At 53.2% G+C, this 24,013-nt stretch overlaps 8 protein-coding genes across 8 annotated transcripts; 3 read left to right on the top strand and 5 right to left on the bottom strand.

Moving 5' to 3' along the window:
- Position 1: 1 nt before the first annotated feature.
- Positions 2 to 2,807, top strand: BO87DRAFT_411146 (TFIIH/NER complex ATP-dependent 5'-3' DNA helicase subunit RAD3). Its single transcript, XM_025626406.1, has 4 exons — positions 2 to 43; positions 116 to 572; positions 622 to 738; positions 794 to 2,807. Exons 1-4 carry the CDS (start codon positions 27 to 29, stop codon positions 2,606 to 2,608), a joined length of 2,406 nt encoding a protein of 801 aa, XP_025474098.1. The 5' UTR covers positions 2 to 26; the 3' UTR covers positions 2,609 to 2,807.
- A 26-nt stretch (positions 2,808 to 2,833) lies between these two features.
- Positions 2,834 to 8,405, bottom strand: BO87DRAFT_463682 (DNA-directed RNA polymerase I core subunit RPA190). Its single transcript, XM_025629249.1, has 4 exons — positions 8,158 to 8,405; positions 7,586 to 8,077; positions 4,743 to 7,521; positions 2,834 to 4,681 (listed from the first exon to the last, which is right to left on the bottom strand). Exons 1-4 carry the CDS (start codon positions 8,340 to 8,342, stop codon positions 3,095 to 3,097), a joined length of 5,043 nt encoding a protein of 1,680 aa, XP_025474097.1. The 5' UTR covers positions 8,343 to 8,405; the 3' UTR covers positions 2,834 to 3,094.
- Positions 8,406 to 8,569: 164 nt separating this feature from the next.
- On the top strand, positions 8,570 to 10,564 carry BO87DRAFT_381225 (U4/U6-U5 snRNP complex subunit PRP3). Its single transcript, XM_025624480.1, has one exon. The coding sequence runs from the start codon at positions 8,705 to 8,707 to the stop codon at positions 10,472 to 10,474; it is 1,770 nt and encodes a 589-aa protein (XP_025474096.1). The 5' UTR covers positions 8,570 to 8,704; the 3' UTR covers positions 10,475 to 10,564.
- BO87DRAFT_381224 (RNA-binding snoRNP assembly protein NAF1) lies at positions 10,525 to 12,924 on the bottom strand. The gene has a single exon (XM_025624479.1). The coding sequence runs from the start codon at positions 12,841 to 12,843 to the stop codon at positions 10,864 to 10,866; it is 1,980 nt and encodes a 659-aa protein (XP_025474095.1). The 5' UTR covers positions 12,844 to 12,924; the 3' UTR covers positions 10,525 to 10,863.
- Positions 12,925 to 13,115: 191 nt separating this feature from the next.
- Positions 13,116 to 16,980, top strand: BO87DRAFT_402077 (dolichyl-P-Man:Man(6)GlcNAc(2)-PP-dolichol alpha-1,2-mannosyltransferase; the record flags this gene model as incomplete). The annotated part of the gene is made up of 7 exons (XM_025625654.1): positions 13,116 to 13,192; positions 13,260 to 13,932; positions 13,985 to 14,779; positions 14,832 to 15,074; positions 15,794 to 15,924; positions 15,981 to 16,033; positions 16,091 to 16,980. The coding sequence occupies 7 exons, from the start codon at positions 13,116 to 13,118 to the stop codon at positions 16,978 to 16,980; spliced, it is 2,862 nt and encodes a 953-aa protein (XP_025474094.1).
- Positions 16,981 to 17,066: 86 nt separating this feature from the next.
- BO87DRAFT_381223 (exonuclease V) lies at positions 17,067 to 19,362 on the bottom strand. Its single transcript, XM_025624478.1, has 2 exons — positions 18,924 to 19,362; positions 17,067 to 18,826 (listed from the first exon to the last, which is right to left on the bottom strand). The coding sequence occupies exons 1-2, from the start codon at positions 19,071 to 19,073 to the stop codon at positions 17,231 to 17,233; spliced, it is 1,746 nt and encodes a 581-aa protein (XP_025474093.1). The 5' UTR covers positions 19,074 to 19,362; the 3' UTR covers positions 17,067 to 17,230.
- A 216-nt stretch (positions 19,363 to 19,578) lies between these two features.
- BO87DRAFT_370682 (Mpv17/PMP22 family protein) lies at positions 19,579 to 21,063 on the bottom strand. Its single transcript, XM_025622039.1, has 2 exons — positions 20,192 to 21,063; positions 19,579 to 20,123 (listed from the first exon to the last, which is right to left on the bottom strand). The coding sequence occupies exons 1-2, from the start codon at positions 20,719 to 20,721 to the stop codon at positions 19,721 to 19,723; spliced, it is 933 nt and encodes a 310-aa protein (XP_025474092.1). The 5' UTR covers positions 20,722 to 21,063; the 3' UTR covers positions 19,579 to 19,720.
- Positions 21,064 to 21,568: 505 nt separating this feature from the next.
- BO87DRAFT_213689 (MFS transporter) lies at positions 21,569 to 23,648 on the bottom strand. The gene is made up of 3 exons (XM_025618636.1): positions 23,150 to 23,648; positions 22,841 to 23,095; positions 21,569 to 22,781 (listed from the first exon to the last, which is right to left on the bottom strand). The coding sequence occupies exons 1-3, from the start codon at positions 23,520 to 23,522 to the stop codon at positions 21,601 to 21,603; spliced, it is 1,809 nt and encodes a 602-aa protein (XP_025474091.1). The 5' UTR covers positions 23,523 to 23,648; the 3' UTR covers positions 21,569 to 21,600.
- Between the last annotated feature and the right edge of the window lie 365 nt (positions 23,649 to 24,013).

Here is a 24,013-nt window from a genome sequence, read left to right as displayed (position 1 = left end):
CTCGAGCATCACGCTCCTCTTTCACCATGAAATTCTTTATCGAGTATGTACTACCCTTTACGTAGCTCTCAGCTTAATCCGAGAGCTGTCACAACTGACTCTCTCCATCTGCTAGTGATCTCCCCGTCCTCTTCCCGTATCCTCGTATCTATCCCGAACAGTATGCCTACATGTGCGATCTTAAAAAGACCCTCGATGCCGGGGGTCATTGTGTCCTGGAGATGCCCTCCGGGACCGGAAAGACTGTTTCCCTTCTCTCGCTGATTGTCGCCTACCAACAACACTATCCGGAGCACCGAAAGCTCATCTACTGTTCTCGAACAATGTCCGAGATCGAGAAGGCCTTGGCCGAACTGAAGGCGCTGATGAAGTTCCGGGCTAAGGAACTTGGGCATACCGAGGATTTTCGCGCGCTAGGTTTGACAAGTCGAAAGAATTTGTGTCTGCATCCGTCTGTCAAGCGGGAAAAGAGTGGCGCGGTGGTCGATGCAAGATGCCGGAGCTTAACTGCAGGCTTCGTCAAGGAGAAGAAAGAGCGCGGTGAGGACGTTGAACTTTGCGTATATCATGAGGTATGGAGCTTGCGATCTGGATCAGGGCCATTGTTTAACTTCTCTACAGAACCTTGATCTGCTCGAGCCGCACAATCTTGTTCCCCCCGGTGTCTTCACACTCGATGATCTACTCAGATACGGAGAAGAGCATAAACAATGTCCTTATTTTTCAGCCCGACGCATGGTATGACACCCACGGATGGTTGTAGCTACTGCAAGCATACTCATTGACTGACCAGATGCCCTTCTGCAACGTCATCATCTACTCTTACCACTACCTGCTGGACCCCAAGATCGCCGAGAGGGTCTCGCGAGAGCTTTCTAAGGATTGTATCGTGGTTTTCGACGAGGCTCACAATATCGACAACGTCTGTATCGAATCGCTAAGCATTGACATTACGGAGGACTCGTTACGGAAAGCGACAAGAGGCGCGAACAATTTGGAACGCAAGATCAATGAGATGAAGACTTCGGATGCAGAAAAGCTCCAGAATGAGTACTCAAAACTCGTTGAAGGCCTACAAGCAGCCGAACAAGCTAGGGAGGAGGATCAGTTCATTTCAAACCCTGTCCTTCCGGATGATCTGCTCAAGGAAGCCGTGCCGGGAAATATACGACGAGCGGAGCACTTCGTATCCTTCCTTAAAAGATTTATCGAATACCTCAAAACCCGAATGAAAGTCATGCATACCATATCCGAAACGCCTCCTTCCTTCCTAACACACGTGAAGGATCTGACCTATATCGAGCGGAAGCCCCTTCGCTTCTGCGCTGAACGACTAACCTCGCTCGTACGAACTTTGGAGCTTATCAACATAGAAGACTACCAACCGCTCCAGGAGGTAGCAACATTCGCGACTCTAGTCGCCACCTACGAAAAAGGATTCCTCCTGATCTTGGAACCTTTTGAATCAGAAGCAGCAACCGTTCCCAACCCGGTATTACATTTCACCTGCTTAGATGCTGCAATTGCCATCAAGCCGGTGTTCGACCGATTCAGCTCCGTCATTATCACTTCAGGAACGCTATCTCCTCTTGAGATGTACCCCAAGATGCTAGGATTCAATGCTGTAATGCAGGAGTCCTACAGCATGACACTTGCTCGTCGATCTTTCTTACCCATGGTCGTAACCCGCGGATCCGATCAGGCGCAGATATCCTCATCCTTCCAAATCCGCAACGATCCCGGAGTCGTCCGAAACTATGGCAACCTCGTCTTGGAATTCTCCCGGATCACCCCCGACGGCGTCGTCGTCTTCTTCCCCTCTTACTTGTACATGGAATCCATCATCAGCATGTGGCAGGGCATGGGCATTCTTGACTCAATCTGGAACTACAAACTGATCCTCGTCGAGACGCCCGACGCACAAGAATCCTCCCTCGCCCTCGAAACCTACCGAACAGCTTGCTGCAACGGCCGAGGCGCCCTCCTTCTCTGCGTCGCACGAGGCAAAGTCTCCGAAGGAATCGATTTCGACCACCACTACGGCCGCGCCGTCATCAACATCGGTGTTCCCTTCCAGTACACCGAGTCCCGCATCCTGAAAGCCCGTCTTGAGTTCCTGCGCGAAAACTACCGCATCCGCGAAAACGACTTCCTCTCCTTCGACGCCATGCGTCACGCCGCTCAATGCTTGGGTCGCGTCCTACGCGGCAAGGACGACTACGGAGTCATGGTGCTCGCTGATCGTCGATTTCAGAAAAAGCGCAATCAGCTTCCCAAATGGATCAATCAGGCCATGCTGGAAAGCGAAACCAACCTCAGTACTGATATGGCGGCGGCTACCGCCAAGAACTTCCTGCGGACGATGGCCCAGCCGTTCAAGGCTAGGGATCAAGAAGGGATCTCGACGTGGAGCTTGGCTGATATTGAAAGACACCGAGAGAAGCAGAAGTTGGAGGAGGAACGGGCTCAGCGAGAAATACCACAAAATCTTGCTTATGGCGGTGCCGCGCCTGCTCCCCACAATGGAGTGCGTAATGGTGCAGGTGATGCAGATGAGTTCGATGATGACATTGATAATGAAGATCTGATGATGCTGGATGCGCAGTGAAGCTGAACTTATTAATGGCTTTTTTGTGTCAATACATTCATTTGATCGGTCGCATTTGTTTCTGTTTCTGTTTTCCTTTCATCCCCTCAGCAGTCCTTGCACAACCTGCATGCATGATACCACGGTTTCAAGTCTGGTGTTCAATTGGGTCATCACAGTGTACTATTATACTATATATACAAGGCGTGCTTCGATCAACCAAAAAAATATCAGATAATAATATTACTTCCTTAGTATACAAAAATTCTTTTTATTGATTGCCTGTACTATTGAGATAAAGGTAGATAGAGGATGCGATCTGCGTAAGAAAACTTCAACTTTTTTCTTATTCCCGCTGAAAGACAACTGCAGAGATCGTTGGACACGTCAGACAAGAACAGTAGGAAAGAAAAGGAAAAATAGAGAAATAGAAATACAGAAACTAATGATTTTGCACATATACAAAAGATATGAAAGACTGATGAAAATGCAACACGCCCATTATATTTACGCCACAGGAGCAAGGACATCGAAGGCACCGGTACCGACGGTTCCGGTGCGACCAACGACAATTCTGGCACTGGGACTCTTGAGGTTATCAAAGTCTCTCTCAACGACGGCCTCCTTGAGGTATCCGACGGTGGTTTCGAAACTCATCTTGGCCAGAGGGGATGAGCCGTCCTTGACAAGACCGTTACGGTTGAAGGGGCGGAAGCCACCAGACTGGGTCATCACGTCACCGATCAGGTTCAGATGACGGTTATCAACGGAGATACTGTGACCCTGGAAAACGTCGGACATTTCCTTGACGATAGAGGCACGGGCGGCTTCGACACCGTAGAGGTTGAGCATGTCGTGGATGGAGTTGGTGTAGAGGGAGTGAGGCTTGATGATGTCTTGGTAGTCGCGCATGGCAAGCAGGTTGACACCATCGGTGATGACGTGGGCAGGTTCACCCTTGATCGGGTCGGCTTCGACGAATGTGCAGTTGCCAAGGCCAGGGATGGACTGGATGACTGCGCTGCGGCAAGCATCCTCCACCAGGGGCAGGAGCAGGAGCTTGGGAGTGTCGATGTCGTACTGCAGCTGGATAGTGCAGGATCCTCCGTCGCGAGGGTTGAACTTGAACTGCGTGACTTCCTGGTATTGGTTCTTGATATCTTCTTCGCGCAGCTTGGTGTCCTTTGTCTCGCCCTCCGACTCTTCATCGGAAGCATCGTCCATCTCGACATCACGCTTTTCGCCGGCGTTACCCTCCTCCTCGTCGTCATCGTCTTCTTCAGCATCCTGCTGTCGGACCATGTCCACCTCCTCGTCCTCGGGGCCTTCGTAAGAGACCTGGTTGGACCGGTTCTGAGTGCCCCGAGCACGCTTGGCGTCGTCCTCGTCGTCTTCAACGTCGTCGTCAGCCGGCTCTGCATCGGCATCGGCGCCGCGGGGTCCGTCCTGTACGGTGCCAACGGAAGCACCAATCTCAGGCTGAGCAGTGGAGTACTTCTTCAGGGTCTTCTCATCGACACGCTTCTTGAGTTCAGCCTTAGTGAGTCTGACAAGCTTAGGAATGAGCTTCTTCTGCAGTGTGTTCTGCACATCCTTCGTCGTGATGGCGTATTCGGCGGTGTACTCGTCAGCAGGGAAGAAAGTGATATCAATGTCGTAAACCTTAGCCTTGACACTGCCTGAGGAGACGCGCTCTCTGACTTGGACCTTGTCGACAACCTCCGCGATGCTGAGCTTGCTGATAGCCTTGGCAAATCTTTCGGAGTGCTCCTTAGACAGCTCGTCGTTCAAGATCAAGGTCATCGTAGGGGTCATGATATGGGCACTAGCGGTCATAACGATTTCACGCAGACGGGGAATACCCAGCGTCACGTTCTTCGCCGAGTGACCAGCCAAGTGGAAGGTGTTCAAGGTCATCTGGGTGGACGGTTCACCAATAGACTGACCGGCAACGATACCGATGGCCTCACCAGGCTCGACGACAGACTTCATGTACTTCATGTTCATGAGAGTGTTGAATGCCTTCTTGCTGATGATACCGTTCACGTCCTTCTTCTTGTCCTTAAGAAGCTTGTCCGGGTTGGCATCCTCGTACTGGAAACAGGATTGTCAGTCACAGTACTTCGTCTCGTTTTGGGGTTTCAGATAGTCTTACCTTCTTGAGAGCTTGCGAGAAATTCTCCGAGATACTTCCCAAGTTACCTCCGGGGTGGTAGAGAGAAAGAACAGGGTCCATGGCTTCGACCTTTCCTGTCTTGCGCACCTTCTTCATGGCATCCTTATGCCAGTTCGCGACCTCCTCCTTCTCCAAGTTGTGGAAGTCGCTGGTCAGGTTGACCTGAGACATGATAGACACGTAGTTCGATGCCAAGAAATCGAAGTCCTTCAGGTGGACCTGTTTGGTGATATCCAGACCATCCTCACCATACAAGAACTGGACGATCGAGCCATCAGTGGCTTCACGAACAGAGCTGTCGTACTCTGCCTTCAAGCCTTCCATACCCTTGATCAAACAACGCTGCAAGTATCCGGATCTAGAGGTCTTGACAGCAGTATCAATCAAACCTTCACGACCAGCCATGGCGTGGAAGTAGTATTCCTGGGGCTTGATACCAGTCAAGAAACGACCACAGACATAACCACCAGCCATAGGATTCGTGTCAAATGCTCTGAAAGATGGCAGAGTCTTACCGCTAACCATGACGGGTACACGGCGACCTTCCAGAACCTGTTGACCCAGGTTGCAGGAAATCAGGTTGGCATTGACGCTCGAACCCTTAGCTCCGGAGATTGTCATAGACTGCATCTGGTTCCACGGGAAGGGCTTAACCAGACCCTTCGGAAGACAGGCCTTGGTGATCTCGGTCGAGAGCTTCGCGGTGCGAGCGTTCGAAACACTATCAAGGCCGCCCTGCTTCTCATCGTCTCGGAGAACCTCCTCCATACGTCGCCGCAGCTCGGCATCTTGGTCGGGCACAGTAGTCTGGTCGAGGGTGACATACTTCAGTGCAACCTCCCGACCAATGGCAGCAGCTTCGCTAATCTTTTCTTTACGAACGCGGTCGCCCTCCGGGGTCAGTCGAAGATCGTCGATACCGCAAGTAAAGGCACGCATGTTCAGGTATCTCGTCAGAAGACGACCGAGAATACTGATCAGCCGACCAGCAATGGTATGTCCATAGATTTCATGGATAGCATCGATCAAACCACCAGCTGTGGGACCAATCTGCTTCTTGTCGAGAATACCAGAAAGCATCTCTCCATCCTTGAAAATAACTTCTCCTTCCTCGTTACCCTCGCCCCAACGGTCTCCAGGGGTTGAAGACTTGCTCTTCAAGTTGAGACCAGCCCTGTCGTGAGGCATGATATTCTTGAGGATGGTCGAGATAATCTGCTTACCGGTCCAGAGACGTTTAGGCCGGATCACCGTGGGGCCCACAGTCTGGATCCGATCAGTAATCGTGTGGGAGTTCTCGGGCCTCAAGCAGCTGTACAACAGCTGGTAGTATTCTTCCTCATCGAAGAAGCTGTCACGGCAGGTGAACCAGGTTCCCATGGAGATGTGATCCTGAATCAGACCTCTCAGGGGTTTTCCGGATGTTGCGACAAGGTACTGATGGTCTGCATCCGCAAGCATCATAGCCTCCGAACGAGCGAGCTCGTTCTGAGGGAAATGCATGTTCATCTCATCACCATCGAAATCTGCGTTGTAGGTATTGCAGTTGGCGTAGTGCATGCGAATAGTTCTTTCGTTGGGAAGAACACGAGCTTTGTGACCCATGATGGATGGCTTGTGAAGTGTAGGCTGACGGTTCATCAAGACGATATCACCGGTGGTGAGATGACGGTAAACCTTCTTGTTACGCGATCCTTTCATGCGCCAATTTGACGGGGCGAGCAGCTGGTTTGCCAACGCCGTCCGCTCATCCAGACTCTTGAACCGGAGGTTGGTGACTTGGCCAAATTCGTTTTCAATAGCCGAAGCACCAGGGTACTTGTCAGGACCATTGATGACTGCCTGCTTCATCTCCCAGAAGTTATGGTTCGTCACCGGCTCGGGGTAGGTCAACTTCTTCGCGAACACCATAGGGACACCAATTTCGTTGGTCTCAATGTTAGGATCGGGCGAGATAACACTTCGAGCAGCAAAGTTGACACGCTTTCCCATCATGTTCTTCCGGAATAGACCCTCCTTCTTTTCGAGGTACTGCTTGATGCCCATCGGAGCGGCGGCGGCGGCGGGTCCGCTGAGGTTACCACGGTCACGGTCGATTAGCATGTTGACAGTATCCTGGAGGGTGACGATCGAGTGAAGGAGATCACGGTAGTCCCGCACGCGCGTAGTAGAGTCGGCGCCTGCGCTCTGTCTCTCCTTGCTGATCTGGTTGATGATGTCGCAGTTCTTCAAGATCGCGGTGAATGACTGGTTCTGCTGAGCCTCCATGATCTGACCGGGCCCTTGCGGTGCCGCGGGACGGAACTTGTTCGGTGGCACCAGGATGTTCTTGATGAAGAACATATCTGCGCTAACCCGGGACTCCTTTTTCGGCAAAGGTCGGGAGTTATAAACCAGGCTCAAGATTTCCTGCTCTTTCTCGAAAAGCAGCGTCATCGCAGCGTGAACTTCGGGAGAGGGCATGAACTGCTGGGTCTCCCCAACAGCCTGTTTCCTGCTCTCAGCCTGGGCCACAATTGCATTTCCACGCGCAACCTCTTCCTCTGCACCATGTGTTTCGGAAGTGGTGCTAACATTGTCAGACACTCCGTTAGCAAGCGCCGCCTTCTCCTTGGAGGTAAGGTTCTTGGCATGCTGGAGGAGGACCAAGGAATTCGGTATTTGGAATCCAGCTTGCGTCATGATAAGTCTAGACTTCTCGGGCAAAGCCTTTCGGAAGATTTTCGAGGACCGATCTTTACGGTACGACGGGGAGAGTCTATGCGCCTGGATCAGTGACGAGGCCTTGCAAAAGTTTGCGCGTAGAGAATTCAGGAACGTACCCGCTGCAGCTGGCGCACTTCTTCACAGCACCAATGTCTTTGAAGAATTCTCTAACAAGTGCTCGTCTCTGCTCCGCAGCGAGCGGGTTCTTCGAGCCAGACATGAGACCCCGTAGCCTTCCATCTGCTTGCGCTTGGCGGATAGATTTCTTGACAAAAGCATTTCTGCGGGCGATAATGTCATCGTCGTCCTCTTCCTCGCTGCTCGACCCTTCACCATCCTTGTTCGTCTTCTTCTTGTCGGACCCCTTGCCGCCAATCGTATCGATAACAGCTACCTCATCAACCAAGCCATAGTGCAGCAGGCGCAATTTGCAGCTGTAGGAACTGATGTTGGTTCGGCTCATCTGGAAACGGTGGCAGTAGACACACTGGCCCTTGAGCAAGCGGTACAGCTGGTCGAAATGCGTGACATTGTACACATGGACTGGGAGTTCGATGTGTCCTGGATGACCAGTACAAGACCATGAGGTTTGGCGGCATGTCGTGCAACTGGAGACTGTTAGCTACGATTCGCATACGCATCGTACGCGATCACATAGAACTCGAAAGCAACGAAAGGGGAACCTTACACATGGTCACCCCATGCACCCATAGCCGGGTCATAGAGACCACCGGGAACGGGGTTGTTGAAAGAATCCAATGTCGGAGTATTATGGATTCGCTTTACCGAGATGGCCTTGATGTCTTGATCATTGTAGACACCAAACTCAATCCCCGCAATGGAGGAGGCCACAGGCCGAGCGAAAGTAGTCATGATTCCCCTGGCAGCCGCTTGAGCGACAAACGACGCTGGCGGTGCAAATTCTGGGACTCGTGGGGGGTTAAAGGCCTGGGAAGCAGAAAAGGCGGGTTCGTCGGTCTCGACGATGCGAAAAGTTTCACCCAACTTTTTTTCTGCCGTGCGACACCGCCGGCGGACCCACGTTGGCACTTGCAGCGCCCCGTGATTTGAGATCCTTTCCTTGTCTCGATTGTTGACGTCTTTTCGCGACCGGCCCCAGATCTTGCTTATTGAGCTGCCTTTCTTCGACCCTCTCACTTCGATCCCATCGCTAGTCTGTCGGTCGCTCTGCTGATCTCCGTGGGTGAGTGGAGCATTCATTTGTCTCTCCGATCATGGCGGACATATCAGGCAACATGCTGAAGCGGCCTCACCCCGAGGACCAAGACAACAACACTCAGAAAAGACCTCGTTCCAATCATGGATCCCCCATGCCAGCCCAAGGCGCACCTGCCGCGGGCAAGGTTGATATTGAAAAAATGGTGGCCGAAGCAAGAGCAAAAGCAGAAGCTGTGCGTGCCAGACTTCAAGCGGCAAAGGGTATATCGCCATCGCCTACACCGGCTGCATCAAGTGCCAGCCCTACGCCTCCTGCCGCCAGTCCAGCCATGTCGAGATTGGAACAAATGAAAGCTAGAGTGGCAGCAGCGACCAGTCGCGCCAACGCTGCTCCTCCGCAACGACCCGCCCCTACGCCGACGCCTCAACCTCCTCCATTCGAAGATGAAGACGATGGCTCGTCGCGAGCTCGAGGTGGTCTGGATGTTGGTCTTCACCCCGCTTTGCTCTCCGATACACTCGAGTTCCGGGGTGCGAAAGGACGGCAGACTTCCCAAAACAAGAGCCGACGTACAGAATCGCCAGCTACCGCGGGGAGGCCAGATCGAGCCGGACTTGATCTATCGGGGCCGTCTATAGAGGAAATCAAGAACAACCCATACTTTGACCCGAACCTTGGTCCGAAGGCAACAGTAGCGAAGCCCCGACAAACGCGACAACTCATTTTCAACCAGAAGGGCAAATATATACAGCAGGCCGCTGCTCTCCGTCGGCAGGCTCAGTTGGAGGCTATGAAGAAGCGGATTGCGGAGAGAGCACGGCAGGCGGGGATTGATGAAGACTTGGATGTTGAAAAGGCTTTCCTCGTGCCAGCCCCTCCTGCAATTGAATGGTGGGACGAAGGCCTAGTAAACGGCGAGGATTATTCTAGCATCGAAGATGAACAAAACCTCAAGATCGACACGCCTGACTCGATTATCACGCAATACGTACAACACCCAGTTCTTCTCGATCCTCCGCAGGAAAAGCTACTACCAGCACAGAAGCCTATGTATCTCACGCCAAAGGAACAGGCGAAGATCCGTCGCCAGCGCCGCATGGCAGATTTGAAGGAACAACAAGCGAAGATCCGACTGGGTCTCGAGCCTGCGCCTCCACCGAAGGTCAAGAAATCGAACCTGATGCGAGTCCTGGGTGAACAAGCCGTCAAGGATCCCACGGCCGTGGAGGCACGCGTGAACCGGGAAATCGCAGACCGTCGTGAGAAACACGAGACTGCGAACGCGGAGCGCAAACTTACCAAAGAAGAACGCCGAGAGAAGCTTGCCCGGCAACAGGAGGCCGATGCAGAGAAGGGTATTCAAATGACCGTTTATCGAATCGACAGCCTCGCCAACGGGCGGAACCGCTTCAAAATCAGCAAGAATGCCGAACAGAACGCTCTCACAGGAGTATGCGTCATGCACCCTCGCTTCAACCTCGTGATTGTCGAGGGGGGCTCCCACTCTATCAACAACTACAGAAAGCTCATGATGAACCGGATTGACTGGACCGAGAACGCTGGCCCGAACGCGGTGCGCGAGGGCAACCGCGAGGCCCAAGCCGCCTGGCTAGCAGCTGAAGACGAGCAAACCGGGGAACTGAAAGACCTTAGTCACAATACCTGCGAACTTGTCTGGGAAGGTCAGGTCAAGACCCGCGCGTTCCGGAAATGGCTGGGTGCGCGAGTGTGTGAAACGGATTCCCAAGCTAAGGATGTCTTGGCCCGCGCGAAGCTGGAGAATTTCTGGGTATTGGCGAAGAGTGCCAAACAGAACGAGTCGTGAGCTCGATTACACATGACATGGCATGGCATAGCATTATCACGCTTTCTAATTACAATTTACTCTTCTGTATCATAAACAAACCCAGAAATATTTCCCCCACATCATATCCAGAGACATTAGTATCGTATGTCAGTACACTGTACGCCGTACATTCGACCATGATAATATTGGAAAGTTCTAAAGAAGCGCGAAGCAATTGTGCAGAATTAGATAAAACTTTTTGATTACCCATCCGGAACCGAATCAAAAAACGATGCCCAGTTAGTAGCTCCAAAAATGCAACCGAACCCGGATAACTAAACAAAAGAAAAGAGAATAATAGCCAGGATCCATTTCCAAAAGGGAACGCATATAGCAATATATAGATCAATCAATCATATCATCACAAATCACGAACGAGGAGGTCCCTGGTTCTGGTTCTGGTTGTTACTTAATTGCCGCAGAAGATCCAATTGTGCTTTCACTTGATCGAAGTTCATCGTCGGTTGTTGCGGTTGTTGTTGTCCCGGTACTTGTTGCTGTTGCTGCTGTTGTTGCTGTTGCTGAAGGGCAGCCAGGAACAAGGGGTTGATGTGCACGTTACCAGGAAGCTGCTGGTACGGGTTCGGTTGTTGATAGGCCTGTTGGAAAGGCATCTGGAAATTGAACGGTGCTGTTGGCATGGCACCTTGTCCGTACGCCTGGGGTTGTTGCGGCTGGAAGGCTCCGAAGGGAGGGAACTGCTGAGGGAGAGCGTACGCGCCTTGCGGGTTTGCGGGGTACGCTGCTTGAGGGTAGGCGTGGGGTTGAGGTTGAGGGTGAGACTGATGAGAGGCCTGCGCTTGGGGCTGGTAGTATGATTGTTGACGATCTTGATGGTGAGGAGCCGACTCGTGGGAGGGACGACCACCGCGGCCACCACCACCGCGACCTCCACGATCATATCCTCGGCCACGGCCACGGCCACCACCGCGGAAGCCGGAGTTGTTTCTGCTGGGGCCGGAATGGCCGTCGGCTTCAACGGGGGCTTCCTGCTGGCGCATCATCTCGTGCAGGTTCTTCGGCCGGGCCAGCGGAGTGTAGCCGTCGTCAGCGGGGTTGTCGTCGTAGTTCAGTTCGCTTTGGCCGAGCTTGGAGGGTCCTGGGGGGTTTCTTCTGCCTCTTGCTGGGCCGTTTTCGTTCCGAGAGTCCTTCTTTTCCTGGCGCTTCTGCTTGAGCTTGCGCTTGTACTCTGCCTCCGCTTCGTCGTCGGAGAATTCGACTTCGTCCTCGGCGATCTCTTCATCGTGGAAGTTGGAGGCATCGCTTCCCTTCAGGCCCTTGAGGGGTTGAGTGAAGACGAAGGTGGAGTGTTCCTCGACATAGTAGACATGTGTGCCCTTGGACAGGCCACGCTCGGTGATGGCGGCCGCGGTCGGGTACCGAACGGCATACAGAGGGTTCTCGACCCTTCCGAGAGTCTCGGAGACTACACCGGCGACACTGCGGTTCTCCAGACAGAGTAGCGAGCCGGCTTCGAGCACTTGGTATTCGCCGCTGGTGTTGGCGGTAATGAGGAGTGTGTTCTCAACAATCGCCTCCACCTGACCCAGATGCACAATTTTCATCTCGGGTGTGATGGTAACCTCAGGGATGGGAGGTGCTTCTTCGGGCATTTCGTTCGCTGTTCTCAGATGGCCGCCGGTTTTGCCTTTTCCATCGCCTTCGTCGTCAGAGCCAAGTTCGGCCTGCATCAATATCCGTGCTTGTTCTTCGGGGCTCAGAATGGGGTAGTCTTCGTCGTCGTCGCTGTCATCGGAAGAATCTGTGGAGGAGTCGTCGGATGAGGATTCGTAGGGAGAGGAATCGATTTCCCACTCGGGGTGCTCGTCGTCTTCTTCTTCTTCCTGGGCAGCCTCAACACCATTAGTGGCAGGTGCCTCCGCTGGTTGTTGGGTCTCCTGCTTCTCATTGGCATCCACATCCATAGCATCGGTAGCGGGCTCCGCCTTAGTTTCCTCCATCCTCTCGGGCTCAGCCTGTTCGGGGGCAGACTGGTTGGTAGAGACAGCATCGCTCTGCTCGCCGGCCGCATTTGTGGTCGTCTGTGGTTGCTGCAGATCTTTGACGTTGTCATTGACCAGGTTCAGACCCGGAATGGGGGGATGGATTTGTGAAGCGGCATCCGGCTCACTGGTCGGATTCTGAGCGCCATCAACCTGGTCCTTCACAGCGCTACTGTCCGCAGGTGTCCCGACAGCCAAGGGAGTATTGTAGAAATCGCTTCCATCGTCCGCTGGCGTCAAGGCAATGGGTGGCGTATCGATGGTGCAGGGTCTTTTGACAGGAGGACCCTCATTGGGGACTTCTGAAGAGCCCAGAGGCTGAGCAGGGAACTTTTTATCACTCATCTTGAAATCTCCAAGGACCACGAAGGACAGTCACCCCAAAAACAAGCGAAAAAGGTGGAATGGAGGAGTGATAAAACTGCGACGGGAACTTTTTTTCGTTCTGGAGAAGCGGGTTGCCGTGGTGCCGCTTATCGATAAGCGGCGCTGCTCGCTTCTTCCGCCTCGCGGGACTCATTCCGGACTCTCTTTCCGACCGCGTTAATTCGACGGCGTCAAGCACAAGTGCGACAAAAGGAGGATTCATCATCTGTGAATCATTCCTAGAAGCTAGAATGGCACCTGCTCGGAGGACAGGCGAGGCCCCTTCTGGACCGCAGGGGCCAGCGCCTACTCCGCGCACCAAACAACGGTATATGAGTATTCCTCCAGCTGGCATCTTCCATCCGCAACTGCTAATAAGTCGTGCTATTCTAAAGGCCGCCGCCGCCGCCATTTTACCTACCATTGAACATCGCACTCTACCTTTGCATTGTCACCAATGTTATTTCAGCCCTCTACGCGCCGATACAGGATTGTGACGAAGTCTTTAACTTCTGGGAACCAACGCATTATCTCAACCATGGATACGGGCTTCAGACGTGGGAGTACTCCCCGGTGTACTCGATCCGAAGCTGGCTGTATGTCTCTACACATGCCCTGGTGGGCAAAATCGGATCGTTTGCTCTAAGCAGCAAGTCTGCAGAGTTCTATGCGATCAGATGCTTCCTTGCGCTGGTGTGCGCTGCTTGCGAGACCCGTCTCTACTCCGCCATCTGTCGTACCTTGAGCCCCCGTATCGGCCTTCTCTTCCTCATGGTCGTCGCATTCACCCCGGGCATGTTCCATGCGTCAACCGCCTTCCTACCATCTAGCTTCACCATGTATATGTCGATGCTGGGTCTGACGGCGTTCTTGGATTGGCGAGATGGCCAGAAAACGGCGCAGGGAATCATGTGGTTTGGGCTCGGGGCGATTGTCGGCTGGCCGTTTGCTGGGGCTCTCATGCTTCCTCTTCTACTGGAGGAGGTTGTCATCGGCTTGTTGTCGTCAAACATGAGAGGGATGTTCCTAAGCGTTCTGGATGGCGCGATGAGGTGTTTTGTAATTCTGGTATGACTTCCTGAATGGCCTCCCCATCTTGCGTTTTGGCTAACTCTCCTAGGCTCTTGAAATTGCTGTAGACTACGCTTTCCTGCGTAAACTTGTCATTGTACCCTGGAACATCGTTGCGTACAACGTTTTTGGCGGAGAGGGAAGAGGTCCCGATATCTTCGGGGTTGAGCCTTGGACCTTCTACATCCGGAACTTGCTGCTCAACTTCAACATCTGGTTTGCATTCGCTATGGCCGCTGCGCCGCTGCTTGCCCTTCAGGCGCTTTTCCGCCCCAAGGCGACTAGTGTGCAGACCTTGCTCAGAACCGTGACGCTTATCACCCCGTTCTACATGTGGTTCGCCATTTTCACTGCTCAGCCGCATAAGGAAGAGCGGTTCATGTTCCCAGCATATCCATTCCTCGCGCTCAATGCGTCCATCGCCTTTCACATGATTCTGTCGTTCGTTGGCTCCAGTAACCCCAATGTGGCAGCTGGGAGTATGTTACCGAAGATCAAGCTGGCAGTGATTATGTCAATAATCCTAATGGCCCTCAATTCTGGCCTCCTGCGGATTGTCGGGATCATGAGCGCCTACAATGCTCCGCTGAAGGTATTCGAACCGTTGGCACAGCCCGGAGTCGCCCAAACAGGCGATACGGTGTGTTTTGGCAAAGAGTGGTACCGGTTTCCCTCGTCCTTCTTCCTCCCCAGCGACCTGCGGGCCAAGTTTGTTCGCAGCGAATTCCGAGGACTGCTTCCGGGTGAGTTTCCCGAGGCTGCGGACTTCTCTGCGCTCTTTGAAGGGACGTCGCGGATTCCCACGGGCATGAACGATCGCAATGAAGAAGATCTCGGAAAATACGTAAGTTCTTGGTCTTTCCTTCCTCTCTCTCGCATGCTTATCTTTTGCTTAGACCGACCTCTCGCAATGTTCCTTCCTGGTAGACTCGGAGTTCCCGAGCCGGAAGGCCACCGAGCTGGAGCCGGATTACATCCACGAGGACACGCAGTGGGAGCAGCTGGCGTGTCATAGCTTCCTGGACGCGTCCCAGACGGGCCTTCTGGGACGGTTGATCTGGACTCCGGATTTGCCAATCACCCCAGAGCCTCTTCGGCGGAAATGGGGCGAGTACTGTCTGCTGCGGAGACGCGGCGATGTCACAATAAACGCTGCATAGGTTGGCTATGGAAATGTGGGGTTCAAGCTACTGTACATAGATATCTCCCCCGGTTACCCTTGTTCGTATGGTGGATGCGCGCCTGCAGAAGAGAAGAGGTCATGCTGCAGCCGATGCTCGAATGAGCTTGGCTGGCGGTGTGGTGGCCTTGCCGCATTGGGGAAAGATATCCTCGGACGATAAGAGGGTTGCAGGTAATGCAGCGTCAATCAATCCCGCTGGCTGTTATCTCAAACCCACACCTTCTGGCTGGAGTTCATCCTCGCATCGCATTAACCCTTCTGGCAACCCACCAAGCGCCCTTCTTCATTGGTGCGCTTGCACCTTGCGCATCATCTGCATAGCTGGTTCCATCCTCTCTCTCTTACATCGTATATATCACATATCATATCCCCCGGCATCCCGGGACTATTTCCGCCATGGTGGTAGCACAGACGTGTTTCCGACCACCGTGAACCATTTTCAGTCATCATGTTTTCTGAATCGCTTCAGTTTGGCCAATCTCCCATCTACGATATCGCCCTGATCAGTGCGGTAACCAGTATCGGCGTCTGGCTCATCACCCGAGCGTTCCACTGGTGGACGACAACATCCAAGCCAGACGTCCCCCGATCATCCACCCCAGATCTCGAGAAGAAGTCGGTCGCAGTTACCCGGAAACCGGGAGGTGAGCTACTGCCAGCAACCCCCATAGACAGGTCCATGTAACTGATGCTAGTAATGTAGAGTGGATCCCATCGGACTTTAAACGGCCGCCAGCATCACCGTATCCCGACTGGGATGTACACACGACCAAGCCCATTCCCTACCGACCATTTAGATATGGACCGTAAGTGATCCGCCAAGTGCACATCTACAGCCAGCAATCAATCTGACCATCCACAGCAAGTACTTCGTCACGATGGGCCTGCGCAGCATGAAATGGGACGAATGGATTGGTGAGATCCGTCCCTTATCCCACTCCCTACACCTTCACATACTAACCATCTCACTAGAACTCGACAACCACTACCTCAAATACCACGCCGACAAGGCCCGTCGCATCGCAGAACGCGGCGACAAATGCTGCAAAACCGCCCCAGAAGCATGGGACGCAGCCATCGAGCTCCTCGAAGAGCTAACCTCCTACCTCCCCGAACGCTACCCAACCATGTTCCAAAGAACCCCAACAGGCCTAACCAACCTCATCACCCACGAAACCTTCAACATAACCCAGCGCCCCCTCCCCGAAGACCCCATGACCATCGCCGCACGCCTCATCCAAGACGACATCGCCATCATGATCGAACGACCCGACGGCGAATACTACCTCCTCGCGGGCGCCATCCTCCTCGCCGGATTCTGGCGCCTCTCCGACAAGTACGGCATGCGACTCTCCGAAATCCACACCTCGGGCTCCGTCCCGCAATACACCGAGAAACTCGAAAAGGGCATGATGAATTTCTTCCGCCGCTTGAAACCAGAAGACCCTGTTCTCCGGAACAACTACTTCATCCAAGTCGATGACAGTTTACCCTGGTCGCATAGTATCGGCTCCGAGGACGCGGAGGTTGTATCGTGGAGCACGGCGCAGAAGAACAAGGCCATTGAGAATCACTGGTTCCGGTCTGAGAGGCAGAGTCTAAGACGGTTGCCGAGGTCGGGAGGCGTGGTGTTTACGATAAGGACGTATTTTGAACCCATTACGCGGATTGTGGAGGAGGAGTATGTGCCGGGCAGGTTGGCTTCTGCGGTGAGGAGTTGGGGTGATGATGTCGCGGTTTATAAGGGACGGGAGAGGTATGGGGATGTGTTGTTGGAGTTTTTGGATGGCAAGCATCGGGAACAGCTGGATAGGGGGTTGAGGGTCGAGTTGGAGGATGAGGTGAGGAAGTATCCTCTTTGAATTTTGGTGTGCTGTCTGGATTTCTGGTTCTTGTCGATATCCTTGATATACTTACTATCCATGAGAATATGAACATTTATTCAATCTTCATTAGCATCGTCTCTAAGACTGTTTATATGGAGTCGTTGTAAGTAGTAGTATATCATAGCACCAACACCATCCCTCTTTCTATTCCCCTATTCATAACGCCAACCAAACAACCAACACCCCTAAAAAGTCACATACACATATAGTACTTAGTATATACTAATCAAACACCAACCTCCACACCCCCCTCAACCTTACTCTTCCTCCCCATTCTCCTATTCGCAAACAACCACTCCCTCTCCCTCCTCCACTCACAATCATCCTTAAAATCACAAATCCGACACTTCCACGCCTCCATAACCTCCACACCGCGAGGATCCCTCTCCCCGCGCCACCAATGCATCTGATCCGCCACATACGACGACATGGACGTCGGATCGAACAGGAACGACCTACTCCCGAGCACCCGGGGCGATTGGAGATCCGCACTCGGCTTCGAGGAGATATATCGTGCCGTAAGTAGTGGAGAGAGGATGGTGGGGTAGGGGTCTAGACTGCGGGGTTGGAATTCGGAGGGGATGGAGGGGGAGGCTGTTGGCGGGGAGGGGAGGAAGGTGAGACGGAGGTGGGATTTCATGAGGGTCCAGAGGGTGGTGAGGGTGTTGTGGGTGAAGAGGATGGTGGTGGAGTCTTCGCTGGAGGACTGGGAGGAAGAGTGTGAGTCGGGTTGGGGTTGGGAGGAGTGGAGGTGACGCTGGGGATGCTCGATGGCGTCTTGAGGGGTGGGGATATAGTCGGGGTCGAATTCTTGGGAGGACATGGCGTCGAAGAATTGGTCGTTCAGACCACCGACTTCGTTGATGAAGGCGTCGGTGAAGGGGCGGTTAGGGTCCAGGTTGTATCGCGAGGCGAGGAGGTCGATGGTCACGTCGTCGCTGAGGACGAGGCGGTTGAGCATGTGGTAGTAGAGTTGGAGTTGGAGGAGAGTAGGTCGGAATGAGGAGCTCTTGACGGTTGGGACGGAGCCGCTGCCGCGTGTCTTGACGTCGGTGAGGTAGATCCGTGGCTGGTGGGGGAAGTTATCGGTTTCCTGGCTGCTGCTGGCCATGTTCATGTCCATGTCCATATCGGAGCCCTCTGCCTTCGCGGGTGTATCATCCTGCCCATATACCTCAGACAGAAGCCTCCCGCCGCCCGTCGGGGAGAGCAAGTAATCAGACAACGACATCTGATACTCAGGCAAGATAGCCCTCGACGCCTCAACATCAGCATAATACGTCGCAGCGGTGGCCTCCAGCTCCGGGTCAGGACAGTCATAGGAAAGCTGATCAATCACGCCGGTGACCAGCTCACCATCCACCAAACCCCAGACCTCCAACTCCCGAGTAATCCCAAACTCCCGCAGCATGCGCAGACCCTGGATGATATTCCAAATCCGCAAGGCCAGCGCATCCTCCTTAGTAGTGATATCCACGGGAACCGTCGTGTAGATCTCATCCTCAAGCGTCTTGTGGATTTTACTTCCCAGCTTCATCGCCGCTGTCCTCGGCTTGCGCCCAAACTTGGTCAGTGTATACCAATACTGTAGCTCACACCACGCCGGCGAGATCAGATCCGTGACTGAAAAGGCTTTCATCGGAGGCTGTCGGAACCTTTCCACAGGTGACCTTGTATCCACCTCAGTATTTTCATTATTATTGTCGCTGCTGCTGCTGCTGTTGTTGTTATTCTCCCTCTCTATCCGTTCCTGATGACGAGCTGCCTCGCGTTCACGTTCTCTTTCACGCCCTTCTGTCGAATTCGGATGCTCAACTAAACGCTTCGAGGGAAGTTCCACCGTCAGCCACCACCCTGTTCCAATCTCCTCACCACGAACAAACAATAAACATAAATAAGAGATAAGGGAAACTACTAACCAGACGCGGCACGACCGTAGTAGCCTGGAATCGCCGCTGATCTTGCGCCAGCGCTGCCGCCACCCGGCCGGTTCGCCCAATTCCGCTGCGGCCATGTAGGCTTCTCGCGCCCCAGGACCTTAGGTACCCGGCTGCTTGAGGGATCCGCATACCGGTCTTCGATGTCTCGAATGACAGGTGCGATCTGAGAAGGAGGTAGATCTGCTTTTGCTTGTTCTTCTTCTGCTGGGGGAGTCGCGTGGCGATCCGGGGCGATCTTGGCGAGCAGGTCGGTCAGCAGCGCGTCTTCTTCCGGAGAGAAATCGGAGCCGTAATCTGTGGTGTTGCTGCTGCTGCTGTCGTCGCTGTCATTGAAGGCGCCGGGGATTACAGGAGATGCTGCTGGTGGAGGGCAGGACATGCCTGCAATGCGAAGGAGGGAATCATGCCGCGTGTGGTGGAAGATGGTGGCATTGAGAAGGAAGAGTCGCGACGAGATCCAAAGTTCGGGTCTGGGCGCTCGGATCGTCTCACGTCATATGATTATGATGGTCAGGCCATGATTTAATTAATATTATGTATTCTTTCTTCTCTTATTATTATTGTCATGTCTCAATTATTATCAAGGGTATCTCTGCTAATGATATCTCTATTCAAGTCTATCTATGTACTGCTTGCTCACTCTCCTAAACAAGTCGCCGGCTAATCCATAACCGAGGGAGTCTATATTTCTATCAAAACCAAATCCGCCAATACATCGCAGGGATATCAAAGAGTCGAAATGAATCACACAAAGGAAAATAAAGAATGAATGGCAATTACGCCTTCATAGCCACCGCACCAACACCAGCACTCACCTCCACCGACGCCATCCTCTCTGCCTCGACCTTGCGCGCCGCCTTCTGATTCAACCAACTCAAATACGTCTGCCATCCAACAGCAATGACACCGGAAAAGATACTCCGGAACTGAGGCCCCACATACATGAAGCTGAATGCCGTTACGGCCGGCCACAGCTTCACACTATTCGAAATACTCGTCGGCAAAGCGACCTTGAGCCGCTCAAAGGTCTCCTCCAACGACTTGCCCGTCATCAACGACTGCAGACCGAAGAAATAGGTATTGAATACGGGAGTGAACACTGCCTGCTGCACGCAGACCTTGGTCAGGATGGAGAGAAATTTGGACGAGTAGTTGAAGTTGTGGTGCAGGAACATGAACCTAACTCCGCCTCTGAATTAGCCATCATCGCATAGCAATCCCCACCATATAACTACCGCGACACTCACCATTTATACGTCGGAACCGCACTCCCCACTCCTACCGTCAGATGCCGCACCGTCCGCCACGGATCATACCCTCCTCCAACTCCTCCAGCATTGCCCCCTGCTTCTTCCTTCTGCTCACTTGTCTGCTCCTCCCGGGATGAACCATTATCCGGTGGAAACAACAACTGCGCACCCAGATCACCACACAGATACACCACAATCGTACTGATCACTTGCGTCCGGTAGGGTCGTCTCTCCTGCACGCGCGCATACGCTCGCGCCACTCGTCCAACCGGGCCAGCCTGGATTCTCTGGATGAATGCTCGCGATGCGGATACCGATCCGGGGGCCGGGGCGGTGGTCGATGCGACCGGGCCAGACACTGTGGGAGCCGGCTGTGGGTTGTTCGCTGGAGGGTGGGGTTTTTCAGGAACGGAGTTGTGGTGAGGTTCTGCGTTTCGAGGGGTCGAGGAGAAGTTTCTTCGTGGTGGTTGGCGTCGGAGGGACCAGAGTGGTTGTATTCGGCGGATGAGGAAGTGGTGGTTGTTCATTTTGGTGGGTGTTGATGTCGCTAAGGAGGATGTAAATAATATATATAGAGTGTTGCGATATGGGCGAATATGTTTAGAAGGGAGGGAGTGTTTGGGGGAAGTTTGAATTGCGAAGTAAAGGCGAGTTGTGGAGTGTCCTGCTGACGGACTTCCCCCAGGGAGAATAAGTTAATGACTCGACGGGCGCAAGGCGATAAGTAAATAGTTAGTCCGGAAGCAGAACAGCCACGTCTTTGCTGCGTTAGCCACCAGCCAGCGAGAAGCCCGATGAGATGTATCACTTATAAAGTAAATTCAGGCAGACATGGAAAATAATAGGAAGAAGTAATAGATTGACGAAATCTAACACTGCCCTGGAGGAAAAAGTTTCAAAGGCTATCAGGGTCGGCAGCGCATAAGCCCGCGGTAGCCGAGGATCGGGGAGAGATTATCTCCCTCCGATCGGTCGGAGATAGCGATCGTCCCGGAGTCACTTATCCGGGGAGGCTTAAACTTTTGTTGACTACTACATAGTTGCTGACAGGCTTATAATAGAACAATATGAGTCATAGTATATATTGCAATTATCTCATTATATCACTGGTAGGGCTGTATTGCCCCCTATGCGTTCAATAAAAAAAAATTCACCGCCATCTATCATGCTAATGCGAACTGAAATGCCAAAGCAAACATCAAACTGGGTATATCACCATGCAAGTCATCTAACAATTCACAGACTTTTTCTTCTTGCCATCATTCGCATCTCGTGTCGACAGTCCATAAATATGTGGATTTGTCGAGGGTGTAGGTGTGGAGGAGAGTGTAATAAGTACTAAAGATTATTCACAAGGTCGATAGTAAATGTATGGTTGAGTCGGGTCCCGCAGATGGAGACTAGACTCATTGCTTGAATGACTCGCGGGTGTGCACCCGGTCGATATCATAGGGGTTGCCCTCGTAGAGCGACTGCTTCGCCGTCCGAACCGAAGCCTTGCTCTGAGTGCGATGAGCCTCAGGCATATGTGCTTCGGTGCTAGAGTCGGAGTCGTCAGCCTCTACCCCAGGAGCAGGAGCCTCAGTACGGTCGAATTTCTCTTCCGCCATAACTTCCTCCTCCGGATCGGGCTTCTTCGCGAGCTGCTCCAGCATCTTGCGCATGAAGGCGTCGGACTCGGCGGCGTACTTGCAACGAGTGCGGATAGCAGGGCCGTATTTGTAGAAGAGGAAGGGGAACGGCACACAGGCAAGGGCCAGAAAAGCCGGGACACAGGTGGCCCAGTGGATACCGAGGTTCTCGTACATGTAGGTGGTGAACAGGGGGAACACAGCACCGAAAATAGACCGCATGACAGAGTTGGCCGCCAGGACGGACGCGGCAAAGATCGTGTACGTGTCAATCAGGTAAGACAGGTTGCTCAGGAACACCAAAACCAGACCAAACCCGAATGGAGCACCGGCAGCGATACTGGCCATCCAGTGAACGGACGGAGCGTCAGTCCATGCGAACCAGAAGAGACCGATCGGGACAGCAATAGAGGCCACCATGCAGGGGGGTAGACGGGCCTCCGGAGGCGCAAAACCACCGTGCGCCTCCTGTGCCCGGACATAGCGCTTGTTATCCCAGATGTTATAGGCGACAGCAGCAAGCATTCCAACCATGATACCCAAGAAAGGCAGACTGCCAACTCCCTGGTTCCAGCCACGGTACTCCTGGAAGACAATGGGGTAGGCGTCAAACAACATGTACAGGGTACCGTAGACAATGGCAATGTAAAGAGACAACAGGAACACAATTGGCTCACGGAACAACAAGATCCAAGGACGGGACAGGGCGGTTTTGAATGCTTGTTTGATTGTCGTCTTGCCCTGGTCAATGTCCAGCTTGCTCCGGTACACCTTACCAGTGAGCTGGCTCAGTCTCTCGGCGCGGCGACGAAGAAGCACTGGCGCATAAGTCTCAGGAACGGTGAGAGAACCAATAATCCAGACGAATCCAGAGAAGGCACCGAGAAAGCCCATCACCCATCTCCATCCCGCATTCATTCCCAGGAATCCGCCAATAATGGGGCCAAGAACGGGACCTATGATGCTTATGTTAGCTGCGGGCGATGAGAGTTGAGAGATCAGGAATGGAGCCTACCGAGGAAAGGCGCCGCAGCGAACAGACTCGTGGCAATACCACGGTCCTTGGCCGCAAACATATCGGCAATAACACCACCTGCATTGGTCATGGGAGACGACCCAAAGGAACCAGCGAAGAAGCGGAGAATGATCATGGTCCATGTGTTTTGCGAGCCGGCACTGCCTGCGCTGAAGGCAGTAAGAGCCATGTACGTAAAGAAGAAGATGATTTGCCGGCCAAACATCTCACTAAGAGGGGCCCATAGCAAGGGGCCTAGTTACTTGTTAGCTGTATGTGGAGGGCTGCACAGGTATATGAAAGACATACCAACTGCGAAACCGAGGACGAAGAGGGAAACACCGAGCGTTGCAACTTCTGTGCCAATTCCAAATTGTTCTTCAATCTCAAGGACACCACCAGTGTATCCGGACGAGACCAGGGCAACAGCCAGGGTTGCGAGGGCCATCACCATAGTGAAAGACCATTTCTTGGCCGCGCTGAACTGCATCGGATTGCGGGGATCATTAGGAAGCCATGTTACCGCATAGGGATCCTCATCCGTGCCAGAGCCAGGATAGTGGTAGTCGATGATCTCCTGGGTTACCACACCCTGGTCGGTGAGTAGACGCCAGAACGGGATGGTGCGACTTTCAGGCGCCTCAATCACTGAGGGCCCGCTATCCCCCTTCTCGGTTGCCATATGGGAGGGCCGAAGTTTGCTTGCGATATGCGGGGGGATGAGTACGAGTGATGGTGAAATGGTTGCGGTGTTTAGTAAACAAGCGGGAGAGCCGAGGTGTAATTGGGCGTCGAGAAGTATGTCGTAATAAGATGCTGGTCTGGATGTAGTAGGGGGATGATCTCAACGGCCGGAGACGTCAGATCAAGATAACCAGGCTGATCACTACCTTAAAACAAGGTTGCAAAAGTCTCCTCCGTAGGGGGTATCGAGGATGGACCCCTGGTTATATATACAAATCAAACGGGGTCCACGAAATTTCTGTTTCCTTCCCACCCCCATCGAGCGCCAAGCGGCGTCACTTACGACTAATCGTTTGCATTTAGCCTCGGGATCAGCACCGGTTCCAATCAGGGCGGACGGAGACGAGGTGCGCAAAAGGCCCTTCGACCCAGGGAAGCACAGCCCACCCGAGACGGAAAAGGGGCCATGCAGCCGATGTCTGCATATTA

The sequence above is a fragment of the Aspergillus neoniger genome, assembly GCF_003184625.1.
Source record: "Aspergillus neoniger CBS 115656 unplaced genomic scaffold BO87scaffold_63, whole genome shotgun sequence".
Lineage (NCBI taxonomy): Eukaryota > Fungi > Ascomycota > Eurotiomycetes > Eurotiales > Aspergillaceae > Aspergillus > Aspergillus neoniger.
Note: the sequence above shows the minus strand (reverse complement) of the source record. Positions and strands in the feature narration are given on the sequence as shown.

Coding starts and splice junctions, on each gene's coding strand:
- BO87DRAFT_411146 (XM_025626406.1), top strand. Junction 573..621: donor AACTTTGCGTATATCATGAG/GTATGGAGCTTG, acceptor ACTTCTCTACAG/AACCTTGATCTGCTCGAGCC. Junction 739..793: donor ATTTTTCAGCCCGACGCATG/GTATGACACCCA, acceptor TTGACTGACCAG/ATGCCCTTCTGCAACGTCAT.
- BO87DRAFT_463682 (XM_025629249.1), bottom strand. CDS start 8,342: ATGACTACTTTCGCTCGGCCTGTGGCCTCCTCCATTGCGGGGATTGAG. Junction 7,522..7,585: donor AAGTGCGCCAGCTGCAGCGG/GTACGTTCCTGA, acceptor CCAGGCGCATAG/ACTCTCCCCGTCGTACCGTA. Junction 4,682..4,742: donor TCTCGCAAGCTCTCAAGAAG/GTAAGACTATCT, acceptor TCCTGTTTCCAG/TACGAGGATGCCAACCCGGA.
- BO87DRAFT_381225 (XM_025624480.1), top strand. CDS start 8,705: ATGGCGGACATATCAGGCAACATGCTGAAGCGGCCTCACCCCGAGGAC.
- BO87DRAFT_381224 (XM_025624479.1), bottom strand. CDS start 12,843: ATGAGTGATAAAAAGTTCCCTGCTCAGCCTCTGGGCTCTTCAGAAGTC.
- BO87DRAFT_381223 (XM_025624478.1), bottom strand. CDS start 19,073: ATGCGGATCCCTCAAGCAGCCGGGTACCTAAGGTCCTGGGGCGCGAGA. Junction 18,827..18,923: donor CTACGGTCGTGCCGCGTCTG/GTTAGTAGTTTC, acceptor CTTCCCTCGAAG/CGTTTAGTTGAGCATCCGAA.
- BO87DRAFT_370682 (XM_025622039.1), bottom strand. CDS start 20,721: ATGAACAACCACCACTTCCTCATCCGCCGAATACAACCACTCTGGTCC. Junction 20,124..20,191: donor GCGGTTCCGACGTATAAATG/GTGAGTGTCGCG, acceptor AGGCGGAGTTAG/GTTCATGTTCCTGCACCACA.
- BO87DRAFT_213689 (XM_025618636.1), bottom strand. CDS start 23,522: ATGGCAACCGAGAAGGGGGATAGCGGGCCCTCAGTGATTGAGGCGCCT. Junction 23,096..23,149: donor CGTCCTCGGTTTCGCAGTTG/GTATGTCTTTCA, acceptor ACAAGTAACTAG/GCCCCTTGCTATGGGCCCCT. Junction 22,782..22,840: donor CGCTGCGGCGCCTTTCCTCG/GTAGGCTCCATT, acceptor TAAGCATCATAG/GTCCCGTTCTTGGCCCCATT.